Source organism: Macaca fascicularis, chromosome 9 (genome assembly GCF_037993035.2).
Source record: "Macaca fascicularis isolate 582-1 chromosome 9, T2T-MFA8v1.1".
Lineage (NCBI taxonomy): Eukaryota > Metazoa > Chordata > Mammalia > Primates > Cercopithecidae > Macaca > Macaca fascicularis.
In genome coordinates, this window is record NC_088383.1 from 87,349,765 (window position 1) to 87,375,780 (window position 26,016).

The 26,016-nt window shown below is 37.9% G+C and overlaps 1 protein-coding gene across 8 annotated transcripts in view; it reads left to right on the forward strand.

Annotated features, from left to right (window-relative positions):
* FAM13C (family with sequence similarity 13 member C) overlaps positions 1–26,016 on the forward strand; it is a 112,261-nt gene that overhangs the window by 83,965 nt on the left and 2,280 nt on the right. For 4 of the 8 annotated variants that reach the window (XM_005565803.4, XM_074002126.1, XM_005565806.4 and 1 more), the window contains 7 exons: positions 5,246–5,456; positions 6,660–6,798; positions 11,178–11,259; positions 12,700–12,911; positions 21,019–21,114; positions 22,477–22,676; positions 23,785–23,886. In XM_005565803.4, the coding sequence (XP_005565860.2) occupies positions 5,246–5,456; positions 6,660–6,798; positions 11,178–11,259; positions 12,700–12,911; positions 21,019–21,114; positions 22,477–22,676; positions 23,785–23,886 (1,042 nt within the window). Of the gene's footprint in view, positions 1–5,245; positions 5,457–6,659; positions 6,799–11,177; positions 11,260–12,699; positions 12,912–14,780; positions 14,943–21,018; positions 21,115–22,476; positions 22,677–23,784; positions 23,887–26,016 lie in introns of those variants that run through there. The other 4 variants (XM_074002124.1, XM_074002128.1, XM_065521080.1 and 1 more) reach the window with 2 other exon arrangements.

Below are 26,016 nucleotides of genomic sequence, written 5' to 3' on the forward strand. Positions count from 1 at the left end.
AGTTGGCTCCATTTTGGTGACATAGGAAGAGTAATAGATGTTCTCAGAGATCAGAAGCTGTCCATTGGCCATTTGCCTTGGTTATTTCTCAAATTCAATGAGATTGAGAGAGATCAAATAATGCATCCCAGGTTATACCAGTGACAAAACTGGGACGAGAATCTGGGTCTTCCTGAGCCTGTGGCTCATGTTTTTATTCATTATGGCAAATCGCCTCTTGGGTCTGCAGGGTGACTGTCATGAAGCCCAGCCCTGTTTTCAGGGTGACATATTTCCCACCCCTCCAGCTCCCTAACACATCTAGTGGCCATCTGTAGAAACTGACACATAGGACTGCTTGGAGTGCTGACCTCCTCACTGCTCAGTCAGTCTCCCAAACTCAGAGTCCCTTCTCATCTGCCGTCATTCCCACCTGACATGATGATACTGCTTCTCCTTTCTCAGTGATCTCTAACCAAGGAAGCTCATCTATTTTCCTGGCCTTGGTTATTGGGATGACTTCAGGTTTACCCATGTTCTCTCCCCTCTAACCATATAGCTAACCCTTTAGTGCCTCAGGAACTCAAATGCAACATACCTAAAACTGAACCCATCATGTATCCATCAGATATTTTCTCTGTTGTTTTTCATCTTTGTTTTTGTGGTCCTCTTTGTGTGTGTGTGATGCTATTATCCTCCCGCTGTCTGTCCTGAGAGAGACTGGTTGAGAATGCTAAGGCCTGAACCTCATTAGAACCACGGACACACTTTTGGCTTATATAGCGTTTGAAACCAACAAAGGCTGACGTTTGGCATTTTGGAATGTCCCTGAATGCTATTTATGAGCCCACCATGATGGGAAATCCCAAGAGTGCAACTTTACAGATCTACACATCTCAGCACCCCATCTCAAGTGTTTGCAGATAGAGATTTACTTAGGTTTGGAATAGCTTTAAAAATTCACATTAGAAAGATATATTTTTAAATCTGACTAACTCTTTTAACCACTGTAATGTAGCATTTGCTTCTGCTTGGGGTTGCAGACTGAGCAGAAGGGGTCTTTTGGCCTTCACACACTGATGGTAACTACTTTTCTTCTCTATGTTCCCTTCTGCTCGGTGACTGGGCTGCCAGAAACACTCTGGCTTCCGGTGTCAGAGATGTGGAGTCTTCTATATCAAGCATTGGTCAAACTCTCCCTGAATGGAGATAGCCTAGTTATGTAACCTTTCCTAGTGAATTTAAAATGGAGAGCATTTTACTACCAGCCTCATGTAGTTGTTATGAAGATTAAATACATGCAAAAAATCTCAGAATAAGATTGAGGAAACAGTGACTCACTTCATAAATATTAGATATGATGATTACTATATCTAATAACAATGTTTTTATAAATATTACATTTTTATAAATAGGGACTCAGAGTAGTGACAACATGTTAAGGGGTATATTGGTTCTTATTTTCCACAATAACCCTGCAGGGATTCCAAATGAGGTTGGTGTTCAGTAAGAGAAGACAATATTCAACTTTCTTATTTTCATAATAATATTTGTTAAAAATAATGGTTCTCATAGATACTGTGTTCAGTAGTTTCTATGCTTTATCCTAAGGTTTCACCAAATACCCTATACAAAGGATGCATGGGTGAATATTGTTACTTTTAGGAGGAATTAATTTTAATGTGTATTAGTTCTTAAAAATGTAACTAGTACATCAAATTAATGACTTCTTGGCCATTGCTTAGGATGAAGCTTAAATTTAAAAAATACTGTAGGTTGGAACATTTTTTAAAAAACTATATAAATAAAAAATAAGTTTATTTAGATCTGGCAAAACTTTTGTAGGAGAATAATTTTATGTTCACTTAGTCATGTGAGGCAGGCACCATTATTCTCCCCGTTTAACAGATGAAGAAATTGAGGTATAAAAAGGTCCGACATCTCTAAACTCTCTTTAACCAGTGGTAGGCCTGGGATTCAAACTAACAGTCTTTGCTCACTATTATCTGCCACCAGAGTGCTTTCTCACTTCCCTTCTCATGAAAGTTTTATTTTCCCCCCAAATTTTAATATTAACTTGTGTTTTCCTTTTTTATAAAATTAATCTGCATTTGTTACAAAATTTTTTAGAAAATACAAAGAAGAAGAATTTGTTTAATTAGGTAAAAACACTTAACACTTAATATGGGATCTGCCCTTTTAACAAAATTTTAAGCATAAGTAACAGCATTGTTACTACAGTCGTCTTCCCATATCCTAGGTCTCGCTTTCTGCATTTCAGGTGCCCACAGTACAGTACAATAAGTATTTTCAGAGAGATCACATTTACACAACTCTTATTACAGTATCTTGTTATAATTGTCCTATTTTAGTATTTGTTGTTAATCTCTTACTGTGTCTAATTTATGAATTAAACTTTATCAAAGCTCTCTCTCTATAGGAAAAAACATAGTATATATAGGGTTTGATGCACTCTGTGGTTTCAGGCATCCACTGGGAGTCTTGGAACTTATCCCCTGCCGATAAGTGGTGACTACTGTATTGGCACAATGTTGTACAGAATGTCTCCTTTTATTTTTCTTATCACAGTCCTGTGAGGAAGACAGGCCAAACAATGAAACTGAGAGAGGTGGGCAAACTGGCTGGAGTCCCACAGAAAGTATAGGTGCACCAAACTCCTAACTCCCAGACCCTTTCCTCTAAAACATACTGCATTGCAGGATGAGCCCTGGCAAGATGCCCCTCCTTGGGGATAAAAAGTAATGTGCCCCTAGGGAACAAAAGTTCCACCTTAGTTCAATGTTGCCATCAGCTTCTCCCTACTGGGAAGTAGGCTCTGGAAGCAGTGGCCTGGACTCTTCCCAGAACAGCAGCAGCATTGGCTCTGAATCTACACTGGCCTCTTCTGAGCAAAGAGCTCAATAATTCTGTCTACACAAATACACACACATATGCATGAGTCAGCTGATTTAATTAAACCCCTTCTCAACTCAAATGGAGAGTTTGGACAAAGAACTGAGAGGCTACCAAATTACCAGTTTTTGACTGTATTGTTTTTCAATTGGTTGCTTTGGGATCTTTCTGGCTCACAGCTTCCTTCAATAGTGAATTGGAGGCAAGGAGGTTAGGATGTTAATTGGGCCACATGGTAAATTACGCAAATGCCCAAGGGAAAACAGATGCCATATAAATTGAGGTTTGCAATTACTGTTGCAATGCAGTTTTTTAAAAAGCCATTTGTAGTGATCTGTGATTCTACAAAGTTATATTTTAGGACTCTATGGGTTCCAGAAACAGATCTTTCCCTGGCACTGCTTCACAGTCATGTGACTAGGATCCCAAGTATTTCCATTTTGGCATTATAAAACAGCAACCAAGAAGAGACCTTGTTAATTTTGACCCTGGGGCCACAACTGAGCTGAAGGGTTCAAGATCTCAGAACTTTTTCCATTTCAGCAAAAATTTGGTGGTCCCAGGTGCCTGCTAAGGATTATTTTCTTCCCCATTATTATTTCTGAAGATATTTCCAAGAAACTGGTAACATGAATAAAACACATTTCTTCTTAGAGCCTAGTGGTTTCAGAAAAGGATTTGATGAGGAACCCATACACCTGCTGGTGTATTTCAAAGGTGATATTATATGCTGTGAGTTATTGATTAGTAACTCTTATTCCGGTTACTCCTGAGGGCTGTTTCCAAACTGCAGAGTTTTCTGGGTAAATTATTCATGGCAAGGGTGTTGCCTGTAGTGATGTGTGTCAGTCACACCACTACACCTTGCCTTGGGCTGGAGGCACTGCCATTCGCCTCCCTCCAACTCTTTTGTCATCACATCAATTTCTGACTAGCCTCAGCCACTGACAGTGCTGTCAGTGAGCCTCAAAGGCAAAATAGGAGGCGTTATCCACCCTCCAGTCTACAGTCCACCAGGGGAGAAGCCAACTGAAAACACAAGAGGACCTAATCAGACCTTTGATGTTACACAAAGCAGATTGCATTTCAATCTTGAAATGCAATTCTAGAGAATAAGGAGTCACTTATTCTAGAGAATAAGGACTCACTCTAAATCTGATTAAGATTCATCTGGTACCAAATTGTGATAAGTGTTTATTTTGGACAAGCAGATCATCAGTGTTTTCTGATTCTGCTTATTCATCCAGAAAATCTTTTGTTTTCCACTTTTGTTAGAGAAGAAGTAGTAAGAGAAAGCCTTGGCTGGTCCTGACTTATCTGTTGAGAAAACTTGAGAAGGAGACTGGGCTGCTTCTTGAATAACTCTGTACAGAGTCCAGGGTGCAGAGCTCCTTCTTCTGGCTCCCTGACTCAGTTTCCTAATGATCTGATGCCCTGCTGCTGCGCCTCAGTCAGTCCCCTGCCCTTACTTCCATAGCAGAGGGGTACCTACCTTCTGGACTGACCGCAAGGCGGGGAACTAACTTAAAAGGGGATTGGTTCTAGTGAGAATTCAGGGACAGAGATGGCTAGCTGGGGAGAGGATTTGGAGCAGGTTTTGTGTATGTTTTTTGTTTTTCCTGCAATAAAATGGTACATAAAGTTTTAGAGAAAAAAATAGAATTATTCCTGATTCTACCATGCTTTGCAGTTGCTACATAACCTTTGATCTTTTAGTGCATCTATTTGTACATATAAACGTGTGTGTTTATATAAAATGGGATGTTTTGTTTTAAAACTTGTGGTTCCCATTTAGCATATTCTGAACATCATTCCTTGTTGATAAGCAGAGTTCTCCATCATTTTTGATGACTGCTGAATAATTTTCTTTCTGGGGACTCCTCTCCCCTCTCTTCCTCTTGTTTTTCTTTTCTCTTTCTTCCTCCTACTCCATTCTCTCCCTTCCTTCACTGGTTGTTATTCCTTTTCTTCCTGATAATCTATAATCTTCTGCTCCAGCTCCATTTTATTGTTTTCATTTTATTGCTCTAACACTTTGTAATATACCCTCTGACTTATGCAAATAATGTGAAATAAAAAGAGGATTGTTTTGTAGTTTGGGATTGTATTGATTGTCTAACTCATACCAAACTTACTTGTTTTATTTGTTTTGTTAACAGCTTTGTAATATTTTCTGTCCAGGTTCTGTGACAATAAACATGACAATATTTTGAAAGCTTTTCATATCCCCAGAAGGAAGAAATGACAAAGAGGCAAGCCATTATAATGAATGCATATAATCTTTATTTAGGAACATGACAGTCTCAAGCCCTCTGTCATTTCTAAGTCTTGATGATTTGTCTCATTTGCCCAGACCCCTCACCAGTCCATAAAGATGGGCAGAATGAGGCCGACAGTGCACCAGAAGACCTCCAGTCTGTGGGGACCAGCAGGCTGCTCTATCACATCACCGACGGTGACAACCCACTGCTGTCACCACGATGCTCCATCTTCAGCCAAAGTCAGAGATTCAACTTAGACCCCGAGTCAGCCCCATCTCCACCCAGCACTCAGCAGTTTATGATGTAAGAAAACTGTTTTGTTATTGTCTTCGTTTCGTACAGTTTTTCAAATATCACATTTATAAACTACAGTGAAGTATGACTGAAATAGCACAAATGTGCCTGCCTAACACAACTGCGTGACTGGAACAATAAATGACAAAAATCAGTGTACTTGCTAGTTGGGGATGCCATTGCAAGCCTTATACCTCAGGAAGAAATGGTCATGAGAGACAGGATAGCCCAGGGGCTCACATGTTTGAACATTTTTGGTGAAATGAACAGAATCTTAAATAAGTATATGTACATGCACATATCAGACATATCATTCTTGACGAACTCAATATTCTTTCCATGTCCAGTGGTAGCATCCATGGATGAGTTGTGAGAACACTTTGGAGATGTCCATCTACATTTCTTCTTAGATTCTAGAAAAGTGGTAGCTTACAATAGCTACCCTTGTCCAAATAATGTATGTGTGTGTGTGCATGTGTGTGTGTGTAATCAGATGCCTGCCCCCTACACATTCCACTTGGAATTTGCATTTGAGATTGAGGAACTGTGTGTTATTTATGTTTAAGTTCCACAAATAATTTTGATATACAGTTAAGATTAAGAATCCTCTGGCTAAAATTATGCCTGGAGAATCCCTGGTTTCTCCCTCAGAACTCATGCCATTTTTTCTTGATTTTATCTAACCCTGGGTCCATGAACTATCTATCGATGGACCTGAAAGAGTTAGTGAATTATTGATATTGCATGTAAAGTATGTGTTATGTGAGGGGGTGTATGCAATTTCTGGAGAAGGGGCACATCCTTTCATCATATTAAAAAAAGTCCTGTTATGTCAAGAAAAGTTAACCACTCATCTAAATCTTCCTTGAAAATGTTGGCAGGTGTGGCGTGTGCAACTTATTGAGGACAGGACCTCAACGGTGCGGTCTCTTTCGAGTCTTAAATTGGCCTCCTCTAAGCTTTACAAAATGCATTTCCTGGACTAATATTTTGACATTTTACACTAAAGTCCCAGGTAACGTCCACCCATAACAGAGTTTTGTGATAGGGAGTCTCCATTAATGAGCAGATGTTACCATGGTGGCCTCATCAAATAATGAACTTCCCTCTGGATTTCTCTGACAATCCAGGAATTTTGGTTTGTAGATCAACAGAACTGTTTACTGGAAGCCCACTGTTTTTGATACTCCTTCCTCCCTGTAATCACTGCAGGCCGCGGAGTTCTTCACGCTGCAGCTGTGGAGATGGCAAGGAGCCACAGACCATCACCCAGCTCACCAAGCACATCCAGAGCCTCAAGCGGAAAATTCGGAAATTTGAAGAAAAATTTGAACAAGAAAAGAAATACCGGGTAAGGACTCTGGGGTTTGACATAGGAGCGGACTGGTCAGAGGTGTGTGGATTCTCCTCAGCCTCTGTCCTTCCTTTCTGGGTACCCTTCTTTGCCAGGGGACAGTTGTGTTCCCATGGGCCAACCTGGACCTATCATAGAGTCTTCATCTTCTATCTATCTTGTTCTCACCTGCTGTCACTTGATCTCTGCTAGGATATTTTCTAGTCATGGATTACAACTATTATTTCCAATCTTATTTGATTATTGATCTTGCCTTTTTTTTCTGAGGAACAAAATTTGGAAGGCTTTTGAAATATAGTGTGGTTTTTTTTTGTTTTTTTTTGTTTTTTTTTTTACTTTTTCTCAATTGCATTTTGATAAGAACTTATTAAAGACCCAAGGGAGGAATCTACAATTGTGGAACAGAATGAGGTAGAGATGGTTTCTTTGACATTAAAGTATTTCCTCGTTGGTGAATGAGGACCTCTCAAATGACATCTGTTCAGGCCACTCATAAGAACCAACCCTAAGCCATCCTTTCCCCATCAGAGAGACACTAGTTTTCATGCTAGTACTGCAGTGCAGCAAATATCAGCCTCCTTTCTTTTTATGTAAGAAACAATAGGGTCATAGGTAAGTGTCTTGATGGTCAGTGTTGCTTTTATTTTCTCCAGTGGTGACCATGGCATAGAGAAAATCATATCCACGGAGAATTGGACAAAGATATTGGGTCTTTGGCAGAGAGCCCAGAACAGCTTTTTATTAGAATAAAAGAGAACAGGGAATAATCTCTCATACATCTTGAAGTATTTAAATGTTCACTAAACACTTGGTACAGAGGCCATTGGAAAGTTCTTGTGAGTATAGAGTAAGTTCTGGGGAGGGAGGTGAGAGTGGGTAATATTTCACTCTTCCATTCTTCCTGTCTTGTTTCCCACAGTGGCCTCAAATTCACTGAAGGAGGAGTTTTAAGGAGCAGATTTTAGCTTTGTAGAAATGGGGGGAAAATCAGATTGGCTTTCAAGGCAACCTTAGGATGCTGAAGATTATCTTCCCCAGAGTCAGGCAGTCACAGCTATTTATTGTCTTTTATAGAGCAGAAGGGAGCTCAACACATCATTAGTCCAGGATTTTATTTTACAGACAATGAAACTGACACCTGATGGAAATGACTTGCCTAAGATAGTTGTGTTCTATCAAGTCACAACTTGGGTCAGTGGATTACAGATGAGTAGGTTTTGCAATAGAATATAAGTAAAATTTTTAAGTGTCTGCATTTTAAAAGCTCCAGATATCCTGAGAGAAGCTGATTTCACCTGTTTGCTGCTGGGGTGTTATTGGATCTATGATATTCTCATATTGGAAAATACAGAGTAACAACCAGAGGCTCCATTCCCAGCACCCGTTAACACATCTTATTTGGCAGTTCTTGATTCAGACTATTTTGGATTTGAATCCAGCACAGCTACTTTTATAGGACTCTGTGATTTTGGACTTGTTATCTTTCTGAGTCACAGTTTGGCCATTTGTAAAATGGAGTATTAGGTAGTGACTTCTTAAGTTTGTAAGTAGTAAATAAGGAAGTACATACATAATGCTTATTACAGTGTTTGGTACAAAGGGAGTAAATGGTCCTAGATAACACTAACTTTTTAATCTATGAGTTACATATTTAAATAGGCTACTCCATGGCAGTCTCTGCCTTGTCAGAAAATAAAGGAAAACTGTACATGTTAATTTTCCACTGGAGTTTTCTATCCACAGTCACAGATCTTGGATGCTTATTTTGGAAGAGAATTCCACCTGGAAACATCTCCTGCCTTTATCTAGAGTTTTCTGAAGCTAGAGCACACATGCACATGCATGCACATGCACACACACACATACACACACAAACATATACTTAAATACACTTATGGAAGGACAGATCAGGGAGCAGTAGGGGAAGGAGGCTCCTTGGTCACCGCTGCTTCAGTGTGTATAAAAGTCTTTGTTATAATCAGAACCTCACATGTCTCAGGAAACCCCTTTCCTTCCTGTCAGGGCCAGGCTGTGCTTAGAGGTTTGACATGTCAATGGGCTTTAACCGTTGCTGTATGTAAGGCTCCCCTTCCTGGCAGTCTGACTGTGGAATTCATAGCACCCACTGCTAATTTTTGAATCTGGGCTCCTGCTGGGCCTCTGTGCTTTTCTAATACCCATGTATCACGTATATCTTTCCATCTCTGTTTACTGTAACCATTTTACACACCTACCCCAAATTCTCTACATCTCTACATCTGATTTTGCATTTGATTATTGGACTCTTGGGCTAAGAAAAGGCTGCGTCAGCCAGATGTCTACTTTCAGTGGAATCAGGGAATGTTAGAATTGGAAAGAATCAGTGAGTCTTTTGTCTTATCTGACAACTGAAGAAACTGAGGCCCAGAAAGGGGAAGTGAGTTTCCCAGAATCACACAGCAAAGAATAGTTCTAGCCAGAACAGCAACTGAGGTATTTTTATAACCCTCCCAGTAATGTTTCTAATGTGTCTTTTTGAACCATCTTTGGCAGATCACAAATCTCATACAATGGCACTTAGGAGGTCAATTTTAATTGCATTGAACAAAACCTAAACCTATGTAATTTCTGGGTGTTATGGCCTTTTGAATCAGAATATTTCACTTAAGAAGTTAAGTCTTGAAGATCTACAGCTTGTATATGGGAACTTTTCATGTGATTTGAGAGCTGCTATCCATGTGAGCTTGATTTAACCCTTTTAACAGCTTCTTCAAGGGTAGGGAAGTAAATTCATTTCAGAAACTGATTTCAGGCTTTAAATTATTTTGTCCAAAATTTAGCCTTAAATTTCTCCTAAGTTCTATGCACCATAGTGAAAACTTATTTCTTTTGCAGTCACTGGCTTAAAGCCTTAGTATTTTTTTGTGTGTGTTTGTTTTTACCATATTTCAAAAGATAGAAATAACTGTGTGGAACAGATCCAGTGAAGCATTGTTCAACAAGATGTGTTCTCAGATCAGAGTGGAGAATTTTCTGAGGATTTTGAGAAATCAAATGTAAAACACTGGCTTTCCATGTAACCAGACTGCTACCCAAACCAAAGTACTAGACTATACAGTGCATCATTCTAGCAAACCACAGACAGGACTAGGCTAAGCAGTTTTAGAGAGGTGGGGATTGATGGCCACGTGTCACTGTCCATGGTCCTGAAACCAGCTTTTTTTTTTTTTTTTTTTTTTTTTTTTTTTTTTCTCCCACCCCTTCCCCAACCCCCTGCCATCCCTCAGGGAAACCAGTTTCCTATTCAAGTTCTTCCAGGAAAGAATCATTGTCAATCTTCTTTTCTATTTTAATCTTAAAATGTATGGTTTTTAAATCACTCTAGAACTGACAGAATCATGCCTTGTGTTTTACAATGAGCATACCTAGACTCATGTACATGTGATGATCCTGTCACACAGTAGTTTTTTCCTTTGAGTTTGAAAAATCTCCTATCTTCCTATGCCTTCCTCTCACCAACATCCTGCCATTGTTACATGGATTTAGTGGATCCTTAAAGAAAAAATGACAGCCCCTAGATTTGGTCATTAACAATGCACATATTTCAGGCTATTATGTTTATGATCATGTCATCTTAAGCTTATTTTATAGTTCCTTGTAAATCCTTAATTTAAAGTAACCATTAATTTTCTTGAGCCTGCATGTAAGTTACTATGGTAGCCTTGACTTGTTTAAGAACAGTTTTTACTGATCTGTGGGGGTAGAGGGACAGTATGTTTGGCTACCACTAGTGAAGGTGTTAGAAATCTGCATATCCCCCTAACAGACTGACTTCTCAGGAATACTGTCAGGTTTTAGAGATTCTGGGGTCTCCTTTCTTTAGCTTAGAGGATATAACTGGTAAGAGCTAAATCTTCCAGTTTTTCAGTATTCTCCCACAGGTTATGGTCATAAGCATGTGTGTGAGCCACAAGCAAGGTAGTAAGTACTGGTTTGTATCAGTGCAATCATCTGCAGTGCTACAGAAAATGGCCTGGCAATGGGGTATATATGGGCTGTGGGTAACCTGCAAGGTGATTGACAGCTTGACGGCAGGGGCACTGGCACGGCCAGGACTATGAAAAATATTAAGTGACCAGGCACATTTAGAAATAATGCCCATAGCAATGATTAAAGAGTAGAGGAGGTCAAGAATATTTACTGTTTTCTAGAGGTAACTTCATCAGAAGCAACTCCATCAGAAATTTCACACCCGAATTTCTCTCCCAGCTTTATATATTCCTAAACTATCTTTGTATGGCTCAGGTGTTTACACATTTTGTTTTTCCTTTTCTTTTTCTTCCCCACCCTCTCCCTCTTTCCCTCCCTCCCACCCCCACTTTTCCTTCCCTTGGTAGCCTTCGCATGGTGACAAGACTTCTAATCCTGAAGTCCTGAAATGGATGAATGATTTGGCTAAAGGTCGTAAACAGCTCAAAGGTAAATGCCAGTCAAAGGTCTTTTTTTTCCTCATAAAGGAAGCAGTTAAACTAGTGATAATGTGCTCCAGAGAATTTTAGATTCATTTCTACCTGTGCCCTCTTGCACCTTGTTTCCTGCTTAGACTGTAGCTCCCTTTTGAAATAAAGCATCCTGTATCTCTGTCATTGTTTGGCCCCATGTAATAAACCTCCTTACAAAGAAACTGAGGACCTCCAGACTCCCAAGTGGAATGATTCACTTCAATGCCAGGAACATTTTAACATGTGGAGCACTAACCTCCCTAGGTTATGGGATTGTTGGATGTTAGAAACAGAAGAGGTCTGAGAAATCATTTACTCCACACACTTCAGTGCATGGATGAGGACATTTATGCTCATAGAGAGGGGAGGGTTACAGAGCTGGAAGGTGGTGGGCCAGGTGTAGAATGTGGTTCTCCTGCCGTATGGGCTAGTGTCCTTTTTCTGTCTTTCTCTGGAGATGGTGGTGAGAGTATTAACTCTAAAATCCATTTAAAAGAGACTTGTTATTTACCAATAAAAAATTATTTTCTTCCTCTCTCCACACTCTAACTTTAATACTTAGAGACATGGGAGTTTTTCCAAATTTCTGGAAGGAGAGTGACTAAAAAGAACTAGAAGGGAATATTAATTCAGTGGTATTAAACTGTAAATTTGTGGCAAGTTTATACAATATGTAATGTTTAAACATCAAGACAAAGTCTAACTAGGAAACAAACATCAAACAAAGAAAATGAGCTATGTAATTGAGAAATAAATATAAATGCCTCATTCAAACAACCAGTACCCTTGCATACTCTAAAATGTAATTCCTTGATAAGTCTCAGGGGGCTTTTTTTATTTTAAATTATCTAGGTTTATATAAAGCCATATTGTAATAATTCCTGAATCTTAAAAGCTACCATAAGAAAAAATAGCAAAATCTGTCAAGTTGGGGCTGACATTCCCATCTACCCTTTCCCACTCCCTCCTGTATTTCCTTGGGTGTCTACATGTATAATGTCTTGCAGAATTACTTGCATTTCCACAGGGGCTCTTGATGAACCCACAACTTCAAAATATAAGTACATAAATCTTTGGGTGTGGAATTTCAGGTGCTACAGTACATGGCAGGTGGGGCCAGGTGCCACTGGTTTTCCTGCAAACTCTTCCTCCTCTGAAATCTAAACCACTGTGCTACTGCCATACATATCCTCCACCTCCATGAGATCCTAGCCTCTAGAGCCCTGTTTTCACACCTGATTGGGAGCCTATGCTAGTGGCTCTGCTTATAAGGGTTGCCGTTGCCCTATGGAAAGCCATCATTAGTGTTCATTTCTACAGATTTGGCATCAGGGGAAGGAATTCCTGAAAGGCTCTCTGTTCTTATTAGGGCTAGTGGGTTCTCTTTGCTTATGGTAACTTACAGCTTTTCTCTTAGAACTAAAGCTAAAGCTGTCAGAAGAACAAGGGAGTGCTCCTAAAGGTCAACCTAGAAACCTGTCCTGTGAGCAACCCACAGTCCCCAGAGAAAATGGGAAGCCGGAAGCTGCGGGCCTGGAGCCAAGCTCCTCTGGAGAAGAGACTCCAGATGCTGTTTTGACATGCCTGAAGGAGAAAAGAGAGCAACTTCCTCCCCAGGAGGATTCTAAGGTACATCACCATGTCTTGTTATATAGAGGGCCCCTATAGTTCACACAGTGCTGGTGAGATCATCCAATTTATCAGAGCACTTTGTCATTACATAGACATTTTTATTAGCCTGGCTCCAGAATTTCAGATGAGTTCCTGATAGGTTACTGGCCATGAGCAGTAGTGCCACATGATGCCAGGCTAAGCCACCATTCTGGAGGTTATAGTGTTGTGTATTGATAGGAAGTAAATGGCAAGGACACCAGGGTATATCATATCCCTTTCTCTCCAACTCTCCGCACCCCAAAATTAGCAAATGAACCCAAGACTAAGAAATAAGCATATTGCCTGAAAGGAAAGGACTCCAGTTACAGCCCCTTTCTTCATGTCTTGTTAAAAATAATAAAGCAGGGATGATCTATAAATAGTAAGAAAAATTGTTTGGTGTTTATATAATAAGAATAGAGAGGTAGGGTTTCTTAGGAGTGTTAAGTTGAAATGCAAGTCTTCAGCTTTGGATATCTTAGTTTTGAAGTCTCTGTGAGGCATCTAGATAGAGTTGTCAGGCATTTGAATATATGAGCGTGGAGTTCAAAGAAAAGATTTATTATATTTTACAAAGAAGAAAAGACTGATTAGTATTTACCTGGTTAATCTCTCCTTGTCGTGCATATCTATGCTTCCATTTCAATTATGCCAGGGAAGCTTTCTTGTAGTCCCCTGTCTCAACTCTAAGACTGGTGTGATTGACTTTCAGTTCTCGAATAAGAGATGTAACTACCCTATCACAGCTCTATCTTGTAGGCCATTTACTGTTTCTTGTACTACACCTTGAACTTCTTACATGGAAGTACTATTTATAGGTCATGACCCCTCCTTTTCTGTACATAGTAGGTATTGAATAAATGTTTGCTGAGTGAATGGAAAAATGAGCAGATGAATGAACAAACTAGCATATTTAATTTTCAAATGAAGTCTTCTTGAGGAGAATGCTGCCTTTCCCTGTTTTATTGTGTATTACCTGGTATTAATCATAAAGTGACAACATATTCCAAATCTCAAAAGGCTCAAAATATGCCCCTGGATTAGTCATTTACATAAGGACTTGTGATCTACAAGTAGAAATGGACCTGTGACCACATCTTTCTTTATGAAATACCTTTAGTCTTAAAACAACAACAACAAATACATGTTGTGAGGAGTGAAGAGAAGGTTTTCATCCACTCAGCCATCCTATCCCTGAGCCCACCAAGATTCTACTTCTGTGATAGTTAGTGGGTAACTTTTGCATATATATACAGAAACTCTCAGGTACATCTGTGGTTTTCCATCCTTCAGTGCTTCTGAAGGTCTTTCCAGTATTTTAAAGTCACTTTGACCGTATCTATTAAAGCATCTTGGTCAATGTCTAAATCTATGTTCTACTCAATTAACAAGGGTAGTAAGAGGAGAGATGGGATTGATATAGTAGACTTAGAACAGGACTCAGCACTTGAACCAGCCACTTTCTAACCATGGGCACTTGGCAAGTGAACTGATTCTCTGAGATTCAATTTCCTCATCTGTAAAATACAGGTAATACCTACTTATATAATTATCGTGACAATAAGTGAGAAACCTACTGACTGGTGGACAATAGTTCATTTGAAAAAGATGTAAATGCCAATTATGTGTTGTGAAGTAGAATAGATGCTAGATATAAAAAATAAAAAATATATAGAAGTCATGGGGGGTCAATGCCCTCATGTAGTTCATGTTGTCCTGGGAGTGGGGATACAACAAGATATAAACAACTCAATAAAAAGAAATCATTAAAAATGTTGATAAGTACTATGCAGGATATTTAACAGGTGATATGATAGAAAATAATGGGTATAGTTTCTACTTTAGATAAAGCGATTAGGAAGGCCAAGAGGTGACATTTAAAGAAGAATCAGCAGGTCAAAGGGAGCAGCAGAAAACATTCTCAACAGATGGAATTGCAGGTATGAAGGCCGTGATGAAAGGAAGACCTTGTTGTTCACTTTGAATTCTCGGGGTTGAGGGTTGGAGAACAGGATGGCATGATATCAAGTCAGAAAGACAGATTAGAACCCATCACACAGAACCTTTAAAACTGTGGGAAGTATTGGGAAGTTGTTGAATGGTTGAGAGCAGAAAAGTGACATGACATGATTACATTTAATAGATCTGTCTGCTTGCTAAGTGGAGGATATATCACAGGGAAAAGAATGAAAAGGGTAGATGGAATGGGTGGCTTGGATTAGCATGGTGGCCTTGGAGAGGGAAAGAAGTGGACACAATCAAAGTATATTTTGAAAGTAGAATCAAAAGGACATGTTGAAGCATTAGATGGGAGGAAATGAAGGCAAAGAAGAATCTGGGATGATGCATGCTTAGTAAGTACAAAACACTGTGAAACCTTTAAGTCTACAAGTGCTCATCCTCAGATAGAGGACAGGAAAGCAGATTGCCTGAGGAAGGTTAGTAGTGGAATTATGTGCCAGGAGCTGTTTTCTACTCACAGAAAAGCGTTTACTGATACAGAGAAAACTAGAAGAGCACACTGGGGTTGTAGATAAAAATATAACATAAATGATTAGTTTGGGATATTTTACATTTAATATCTTTCAGGAATAGGGTGACCAATCATCCCAGTTTGCCCAAGACTTTTTTGCTTTTAGCACTGAAAATCCCATGTCCTGGGAAATGCCTCAGTCCTGGACAAACTGGGATGGTTGGTCATCTTACTGAGACATGTAAATCAAATAGACATACGCAAATGAGAGTCGGAAGATCAGAGAAAAATCTCCTCATGCATGGATGTCACCTAGTATAAATGCCAATCATTTCTATTATTTTTAATGACCTATTGATTTAATAAGTGTCAGAAGCCCGCTCAAATATAACTATAATATAGCTCTTCAGTAGGCTAAAGTTAGGCCCTTTAAACAGAGAGCATCTGTAATAGAAAATGTAAATACATAAAGCTGAGTATTGGTACTGAGAAAGCTTAATATAGTAAACCATGTAGTAGCTAGTCAGTCACTATACTCAGTGTGAATCCAGAGGCTACAGCATAACCAAAGAGAAAACTTTGTATTCCCATACAGCTAGTGTTATTTCTAACTCCTCAATGAGCTCAGTAGCATTTCAGATCATCTCATTAGGTCCCGTTTCTTTAAACTCAAAGAGACATATGACTTTCATCTGAGGTCCTTGCCTTATTGCTGAAAATGCATTAAATATTAAAATTTCAAGATAAAGAATGACATCTTTTCTAGAGAGACTTTATTATGACTCTTTCCATAATTTCTGCATTTGGCATTTAGTCACAGACCATACTAAGGCTGATAAATCCTATAGCATTGCCTTGTTGGTTCAGATACTGCCAGTGAGTCATTTTCTTCCTGTTTTATCTGTGGATGATTTTTAGAGATAATCACTTCTGGGTTACAGGACATGGCTGTACACTGGAAATGAATGAGTCATCCCTTGAGCTGAACTGTAGTGTGCCTATTTATGTCTTTTATGTCCTTTTCCTTTGGAAATACTGAACTGGTGCTGGCATATATATCAATATTGACCTTTCTAAGAACTGTAGGTGGTGTCAGGTGCACAGCTCAAATTACCAAGGGGATGAGTAATGACAGTTACTTCTTCTGGCCTCTCATCAACTGTAGCATCTCTGAGGATGAAAGCAGATTTTTAGAAAGTATACATTTTATCTTGAAAAAATCAATACAAAATTAATAACTTATTAGCAGGTTGTTGTTAGTTGGAAAGACAGTAGACTTAAAGGGCATGAAAAGGAAGATCCCATCAAACTTTCTGCTTTCCTATTTATCCTTCTTTTTTAAAAAAATAATTTATTGAATAGGTAATACTTTCTCACATAGTTCAAAAAGAAAATATATAACAAAAAATGGTAAAAAGACTACTTCCAAAACCAACTGCCATCTCCAGCTCCGAGATCTCCCACCCCCAGCAGGTAACTATTGTTATTAATGTCTTATGTGTCTTTTTTGGAGTTTCTATGTAAAACATATACAAGAAATTATCAATATACATTTTTTTTTTTTTTTTTTTTTTTTTTTTTTTTTTTTTTTTTTTATAGAGACAGAGTGTCACTTTATCATTCAGGCTGGAGTACAGTGGCACAACCATAGCTCACTGCAGCCATAAACTCCAGAGCTCAAGTGATCTTCCCACCTTGGCCTCTCATGTAGCTGGGACTACAGGTGTGCAACACCATGCCTGGTTGATTATTTTAATTTTTTGTAGAGATGAGCTCTCACTTTTGCCCAGGCTGGTCTAAAATTCTTGGCCTTAAGGCATGCTCCCACCTCAGCCTCCCAAAGTGCTGGGATTACAGAAGTGAGCTACCATGCCTGGCCCCAATATATATCTTAACTTGCCTCTGTTAGACAAAAGGGAGCAGTCCATACAATTATGCATCCTTTTTACTTTGTATATTCTGGATAGCTTTTTATATCAAGACATAGCTTATCATTCTCTTTTATTTTTTAAAAAAATATTCAATAGCACTGTGATATTCTTTTTTATTAATGGATAGCATTGACATTAATATCAAGTCAACTAGTTTGATAGCTCAAATAACATTTGGTATATGTGTTATTAATCCAGAAACATTTACATATAAAACTTATTAAAAGTGATCATCATTATGCATATGAGGAAACTGAGGTTCAAATATTACATCTTTGTAATGTTAAAAACAGTTTATAAGTTTTGAAGCTGGTTATCTGAACTCATGTCCTCTGGTTTCAAGACAAATATTAACCTTCAATTCCCGGCTTGGACATCTAAATTGACCAAAACATTATCTTTAGCAATTGCTTTCTATGATAATATCCAGTACTGACTTTCCATCTTGTTTGACTGTTTAATTTAAACAGTCAGACTTGCTTACATATAGTGCCTCCCTCAATAAGGCGATGGGGATACTTAGACAGGAAAATCTTGGCAGGACTTGAGTCCCTAAAGCTAAGAAGCATGATTTCTATTGCTCACTGTCCAGAGAAGAGAATGTCAGTTTTATTTCTCTCCTTAAGAGAGATCTCATTTATGGGGATAATTGTAATGACTTAATTTATAAATTTCTGTGGCTTACTGTGCAGGAATACATGGCACCAGTCCCATGGGGGAAAGGAAAACAAGGTGGTAGAAGTGCTGAAGCTATGGCAGCTTTTTCCTAAACAACTTTCTGACCAGGACCCAGAAACAAACTAATTTGGACTGACCCTCAGTAGCAGTTATGTCTCTTGGAAAGCCAGTTTATTTCCAGACCTTGATGATTCAAATAATCACTGATAGGGGGCCAGGAGTTTTCATATGGCAAAGTTGCCAAGCTATAAACAAATCATATCAAATTTTGTCCTATATATGGTCCTGTCTTGTTCAACCTCCTCTTAGTTTTACCCCTGATACTATAAAAAATGGAGAAACTGGAAGAATAATCATCTTTTAAAGTTTATCTCCTTTTATTTATCTTTAAATTATGACAATACATTCATAGCTCTCTTTGGCTGTTTTAGGTTATTCAACATGTAACCGAAAACATAAAGGAAACCTTGTTTCCTTCATTCACATAACAAAAATGAAAAAAATAGATATATCTTGCATACCACAGCCAGCAGCAACTATAGAATTAGGGAGGAAGGATGCACTTCAGAAAGAGACAGCCATTGAATTCAGAGGAGAAAATTAGATCTGATTCTTAGCAGAAAGTGGCTGAAGAATAACAGCAAAGTCTAATGTATTTCTGCCCCCTTAGATTTGGGGTATCCTGCAGAGCTTACCTTGATTCAGTTTCCTTTATGAAGATCACTTTGCAGGCCTATAGCTTTTCTGTGAGTAGAAAACAGCTCCTGGCACATAATCCCACTACTAACCTTCCTCAGGCAATCTGCTTTCCTGTCCTCTATCTGAGGATAAGCACTTGTAGACTTAGAGGTTTCACAGTGTTTTGTACTTACTATGCATGAGGGTATGGAACCCTCACATTTCCTCAGGGATTGCTTTGATAATAATCTTAAGAGGAAGACAATGGAATCAAAGTGAAAAAGCAGTGCATACATTGTATGTGTTCCCAAATTTTTATCCAGCATCTATGGAAGATACTTTTCTATAATGGCATTCATCATTCTATCATGTGTTTTGGTTACTTTTTTCTTTTAGAATTAAATTTAGCTTTTCTAGAATCTGGGGAATATATTAAATCACAAAAATCAAATTGCAATGGAGAGATTCCAATACTACTTAAATGCATCATTTTCTGAAATACTTTCTATGGATTGTAAGTCCCAGTAAGATATTACATTAAAAAACCACTATTTCCATGTTTTCTGAACTCAGACTGAGATTTTTTTCTTCTGTCATCTATTAAAATCCCATGAAATAGATTTTGATGGGAACCTGTTGGGTTTTTTTTTTTCATGGAAAGATGTATTATGAATAAAAGTGTTTAAAAAATGATTGGGTTAGAAAATGAAAAGATCTTGAGGTTATTTAAGCAATACTTAACAGGCTTCTATAGAGGGAAGCGAGAGTTAGGTCACAGCGTATGGGACTTAAAAGAAGATTGCTAAAAATTAGAGTCCTTTTTTCATATAAACCTGTGTTGATAGCTTAGTAGTAGGAATGGGAATGTGTTGGGTACTGTGAGAATTTAAAGAAGTATGTGATACGATCTCTCTCCTCAAGAATCATTTATTTGGGCAGACAATACTGAAACAAAGAAAACAGTTAAGACTCAGATAATGAGATAAGAAGTTGAGAGAAAAGGTAGATCAATACGGGCCAGAATGGTTTGCAATTGGGATGGGAGTTGTGAGCATGAGGATAACTGGGAAGTGTAACACATGTTTGAGACATTTTCTTTTCTTTCAAGGGAGACCGATCTGGATGGCAGATCTATCTGGCATGTGTGGGTGTGTGTACTTTGATAAAAGATGCCTGGGTGATTATTCCATGAGTTATTTCTACTATTCCCTTCCAACTACTTGCCAAGTGTATATCACTGGACTAGAGTAGGAAGCTATGTTTACTAGACATGCAGAAAATTAATGCAGAATAAAAAGCAGGAAAAAAACCAATACAAGCAAAGGAGTTTGGTCACTTTGGATAAATAGGCAGATACATAGACAGATAGATAGATAGATAGATAGGAAGCTATTTAAATTTTTATGCACAATGTGATCCACTGAAAATAGTGATTAGGGATGGGTCTTACAGCAGAGGGGTATAGAATATATTAGTGGATCAAGAGGTTATACATTTTTTTAATGGAAGGATATTGGTAACTCCAACCTCCTTCTTGTATAGGTAGGAACTTGAGGACTCAGAGAAGTTAAATGTTTTGTCCAAAATAATTTCATTTATATCACAACTAGTCATAACCTAGTATATAATACAAGCATGTAGTGATGAAGACCTGTACAACGTTGGTGTTTGTGACTACATATAATCGGGAAAGTCTAGATAAAATATATGTTTCAGAAGAAAAATCAATGTCTGGACTGGTTTTTTAAGAATGAAAAAGTCATTAAGGAAGAGGTTCCCTAACACTTATGCATTTCAGACTCCTCCAAAAATCACATTCCTAAACTTGGACATATGCTTTAAGAAACTTTTCCAAGAAAAAACTGGCATGTGCTACATACAGTATCTTGTAAATGACTTTATGGCTAGGCACAGTGGCTCACACCTATAATTGGAGGCCGAGGCAGGCCGATCACTTGAGGTCAGGAGTTTGAGACCAACCTGGCCAACATGGTGAAACCCTGTATCTACTAAAAATACAAAATAATTAGCCAGGCATGGTGGTGCGTGCCTGTAGTCCCAGTTACTTGGGTGGCTGAGGCAAGAGAATTGCTTGGAGGTCACAGTGAGCCGGGATCATGCCATTGCACTCTGCCTGGGTGATAGAGTGAGACTCTGTCTCTAAATAAATAAATAAATAAATAAATACATAAATGACTTTCCTTTTCATGATAACTGTTGCATTATAGTATTATAATCCTTTACTTTGAGGCTTTTTGTCTGCTAAAAATATTGATGTTTTCATTCTTGTCTGAGAGAAGAATAATAATTTCATGTTTCTCAGGTAACTAAGCAAGACAAGAACCTCATAAAGCCGCTTTATGACCGATACAGAATTATCAAGCAAATCTTGTCAACGCCTTCCCTTATTCCAACAATTGTAAGTCAGGATACTTGCATGCTGTTACTTTGTACTGATGTGTAGTTAACATGATGTCACATAGTAGTACTAGAGTTATAAAAGACCCTTCATGGCAGTATATACTGCTAACAAGGCCAGGTGTCATTTCAAAAAGTGAAAATTTGGTCTTCTCTAACCCCATTACTATACTTAACAGTGGCTGATATTAGAACTATTGTAAAATAGGAACATATAGTACTTGTATGTCTAGAGCCAATTTTAACATTTGCTTTCATTAGCTTGGGTGAAAAGAAATTCATAGATTTCAGTTTGGCATTTTCTAATTTGTAACACAGCTAGACAAAACAGAGCCTTTCTGTTCTGTGTGTTGGTTAATTTTTTCCTTTAATCAGAAAATTAACAATATATTCTTGATATAATGCAACATTTGTTTTTGGTACCATTTGGCCACACTATACAAGATATGAAAAGATTTATTTCAATAGAAAATATAAGTACTGAAATTGAGTTAGACTACTTTTAGTAAAGAATGATTTATGGGAATACAGAACTAGAAAAGCATCACAAATCCTACTCCATCAATATCAAAACAGTTACTTGTTCAAGATATCAATATAAAAAAGAATAAATATTAACAAATATAAATTTAAGTATGCTTGAGTACATTATACTTCCACATTTTTTGAGATGGATTATACTTCCATATTTTTAAAGACATTAAGAGAATAATTATTCAGTCTTTGGAATTTTCCCATTATGGAAGCATAATTTAAAATGTAGTAGAGTTCTTATATTTCTTGCAAGAGAATCTTCTAGTTGTGATAAGAATCATCAGAACAGGTTGAGGAGTAACCCCACTTTGCTTTGGCTTTCCAATAGCTCTCCCCTGAACTTGTCAATTTTCTGGGTATCCTCTGTATCTGAATGTTGGTCCTCACTGGGACCTGACTTGGGGTATTTCTGGAGGATAAAAGTTGTCTGTAGTCCACCTCATCTTAACTCATGTCACAAGTATTAAGCTGGAGCCCAGAAGGTCTGAGTGAAAGGGAGGAACCACTTGATAGTATAGTCCAGACTGGACCATATCCTAATGCTCTGTGCCTTCATTGGCCCAGAAGACACAGATGAACTTGGTGAGTTAAGTTTTAGCCCAGCATGGCTGCTGCCTTTTTGCTCATTAACTTCTGCAGGTTTTTAATGAAACTGAGGAAGAACTCTTCTTGGTTGCTTCCATCCCAGTTCTCAGTAGGCATTTGGGTCACCTACTGGTTTTCATGACATTGATTTATGGTTCCCCTTCTCGTATTTTTTGTTTGTTTGTTTCCTCAAGAGGCACTGAGCATTACGTGACTTACTTTCTTTAACTCTGCCTGTGATAAGCAGGAGGAAGAGGACTCTGATGAAGACCATCCACAGGGAAGCCAACAACCTTCTTTGCCAGATCCAGCATCTCACCTTCCTGTTGGTGACCACCTCACCTACTCTAATGAGACTGAGCCTATTAGGGCCCTTCTACCAGATGAAAAGAAAGAAGTAAAACCACCAGCTCTCTCCATGTCTAATTTACATGAGGCTACCATGTGAGTATGAATCCTAAGTGTAGAGTCTCCTCTTAACTCCTTCTGATCTGATACCAGCGTATGAAGCAGAGCTGGCCTTTGAAAATGCTGGATTCAAAGGGGTGGGTCAACAGTTCTCAGGGCCTTTATCCTAGACTCTTACATTTAGATGAGATAGTTTTTCCACTAGAAATCCACTTGGTAGTAAGCAAATGACTTGCCCTTTGTCTCTTAAATGGCCCTTCAGATAGAAGCCATTTGGATTTTCATTAATATCATCATTATTATTATCATTATTCAGTAGCTGGCATTCCTCATGATAATCTGGCCTTCTTTGGTTTGTATCTTACAGCCCAGATTATGAGATTTAGTTTAGTTTAATTTAATTTGACAGAAGTGTCTATCAGAGAAAGCAAGCAGAAAACCCTTTTTTTGGTGGTGATTCTAAAGGAGTTATTCCTAAGTTTTCAAGGGGTGTTGGACTTTTTTGAAACCAACAGAATTGTTTTAAGAGAAAGCCCATATATAATTTCAAGTTCACAGAATCTCTGAAACCATACATGAGTTTGGTCTGCTTGTGTATACCACATTCCTGCTCTAGCGTGTATGACTTTTCTCTCATCTTGGTAGAATGAAGTGAGTAGAATTCACAATGTAACTATAGCTTTCTTCTAGGTCTTATTTTCATTCACAGGGGTTATGCCATTCTCCTAATATTCCGACACTTATTTCTCTAGATTAAGAATAGAATTTTCTTTAAAAGCTGTTCCTCTGTATCTCTTCAGTCTATCACCAAATGCTGATGAGTATTCCTTCAAAATATCCCTTCCCTCATCCATCTATATTGCTGTTACCCTTTCCAGTTCTTTCAGTGGATTCAATCAATCTGCTTGCCTCTTGTCTGTCCTTTCCCATATCTTGTGATATTTTTTCCATCAGGTAATTTTCCCTGCTTATGTGCTTGCCTATGGTCAGGCTCTATGTGTGTCATATTTACCCAAAAGACACTCTTATGCTCAGAACACTTTTCAATCGTAGTATGCTTTTTTGGCTGAACAGATAAATCTGCTCACGATGATCTCTCAATTATGCCAGTGCCCAGTAATGACAAATATTCTACCTTATATAGGCCTGTACTTCTTGACCATCTCCGAGAAACTAGGGCTGACAAGAAGAGACTGCGGAAAGCCTTAAGAGAATTTGAAGAACAGTTTTTTAAACAAACAGGAAGGTACGTGTGGGCAGAGAGATTTTTAAAGCTAATACTTCCTAGAGAATTACTGTTAAAAATGACCTGCAATTTTTTGCAGGAACGGTGACTTTTTACAAAATGTGTATCATTTTCACACTGGCTTAGACTCAGGATTTGTCCAATGCAACATTCTAATATTGCCAATATTAGGGATGTTTTATGGGACATGGTAGCTGTCAGGTATGACATCAATCTGTAAAAAATAAAAGTTAAACTCTAAAAATCTCTAACTTTGCACAATAAATCTCAACATAAATACATGAATTGTGTGGTCTACTCACCTTAGTCCCTGGCAGGTTTTCCATTTTAGCCTACCAGGATATTCTTTGGGACTGGACCTACTGAGTGAAAAGCTTTTTGCATTCAGCCAACAGAGATGTATCAACTTATTTTCTAGTTGGAATCTTCCTTTCAAGTTGATTGCAAAAGTCCAACTTACCTTTATGGTGATGTTAACTAATCTAGTGAGAAATGTTATGTGGCTCATAAATTTAGAACATAAAGCATTTGTTGTTATTTTTCCTTTTCCATCCTTTTTTCTTTTATAAAATGTTCATGTAACATTCCTTGTAAAACATTCCTTGGAGTAGTAACTTTGTCTGGACTGTCTGCTATTATTATACCTTGGATAAATATGTGACTTGCACTATAAAGTTCCTGATCTCTGCCTCTTTTGGATTAAAGGTATTCTATGGGAATTTTTCATTCAGGGAAATATTTGTTATCAGGAGATGTTATCAAATATTCTAAATCTAAACAGTCATTACATATGAGAAATGACACTTTAAGATGTGCATACATTCATTTCATAAATTTGAGTTCCCTGAATAAATTTATATTTTTAGCAATTTGAACCCAGGAATCTATCTTAAGGGGTTTGAGAACTTCCCAGTGTGCTACTAGTTCTGCCTAGTGGATCTGCAGTGCCACTTGGTATGCTTTTGTCATACAGGGAAGTTAGTTATGGTGTTAGGTATGGTGTTCTACCGCACCTATGAGTCTTAAACCCACTTCAGATAAGCCTATATATGGCTATGAAGTTGTATGCCCCCTTGTGGTGATATATTTCAACCAAATGCACAAGTGATGATCTTTTACAACTAAAATCAAACAGTTGAGTGGCTAGGAAATATGGACCTTAATTTTGTTTATCTAAGACATTTTATTGGGAAGGCCTAAGTATCAGTAAGGTAAAATAACCATGCAAATGGATTACTAAAATGTTTAAGGCACTATAAATATTCTTGGCAATATTTGCCATACAAGAGGCATGAGAATCATATAGATATTACATTATTATTAATAATTATGAGCTTGGAACTGTGCTAAGCACTTTAGTATGTTTTATATAATGGGGAAACTGCTTCAGGAAAGACTTGGCAAAACTTTCCATCCTTGTCAAAGCACTCTTATTAGCCAAAATGGAATATGCAAAACTAGGCAAAATTACATAATGGATTATTAATGTTTCTCTGTAATAATTAGACAATTTCTTTACTTAGATCTATTTATACAAATTAAGGTGATATTCAGACATCCAGTTATGATAAGTTTGACTCATAACACAGAATGAAGACAAAGGATTTATGTTATATACTTTAGACAATAGTCAAGAAGAATGCTGTCTATGGATTTGTATACTGTTTTGAGTTCTGTACTAGAAATTGCAGGGCAATAAATAGTGTTGAAATACAAGTAGATACTATATTCTTAATCTGTATAGATTAGCTTGTTTTTTATTTGGTAAGAGATAGAAATATCTCTTTATCATTACTGGGAAAAATAGAAGGGAGCTAAAGATAAAACATTAAATATATGCTATTTACCTGGTTTCAGCCATACTAATGTTAGAGAATATTTGTGGTTATATTCAGTTGTAATTGTGGTGACTATATCTGTGTCCTCTATCCCTTGAATTTCAAAGTCCTGGGTGGAAATGTTTTCAAAGCAATTGGCTATCTTATTAACCAAGAAAACAAGAGTCTTCTGAGACCCTGTCACAATTATTCCCTTTAGAAAACGTATCTTGACAACATATTTTTGTGGGAAGGCAAATGGTTTTAACTCCTGATATTACCAAGTTATTCTTCCAAGTAAACAGCAAGAGTA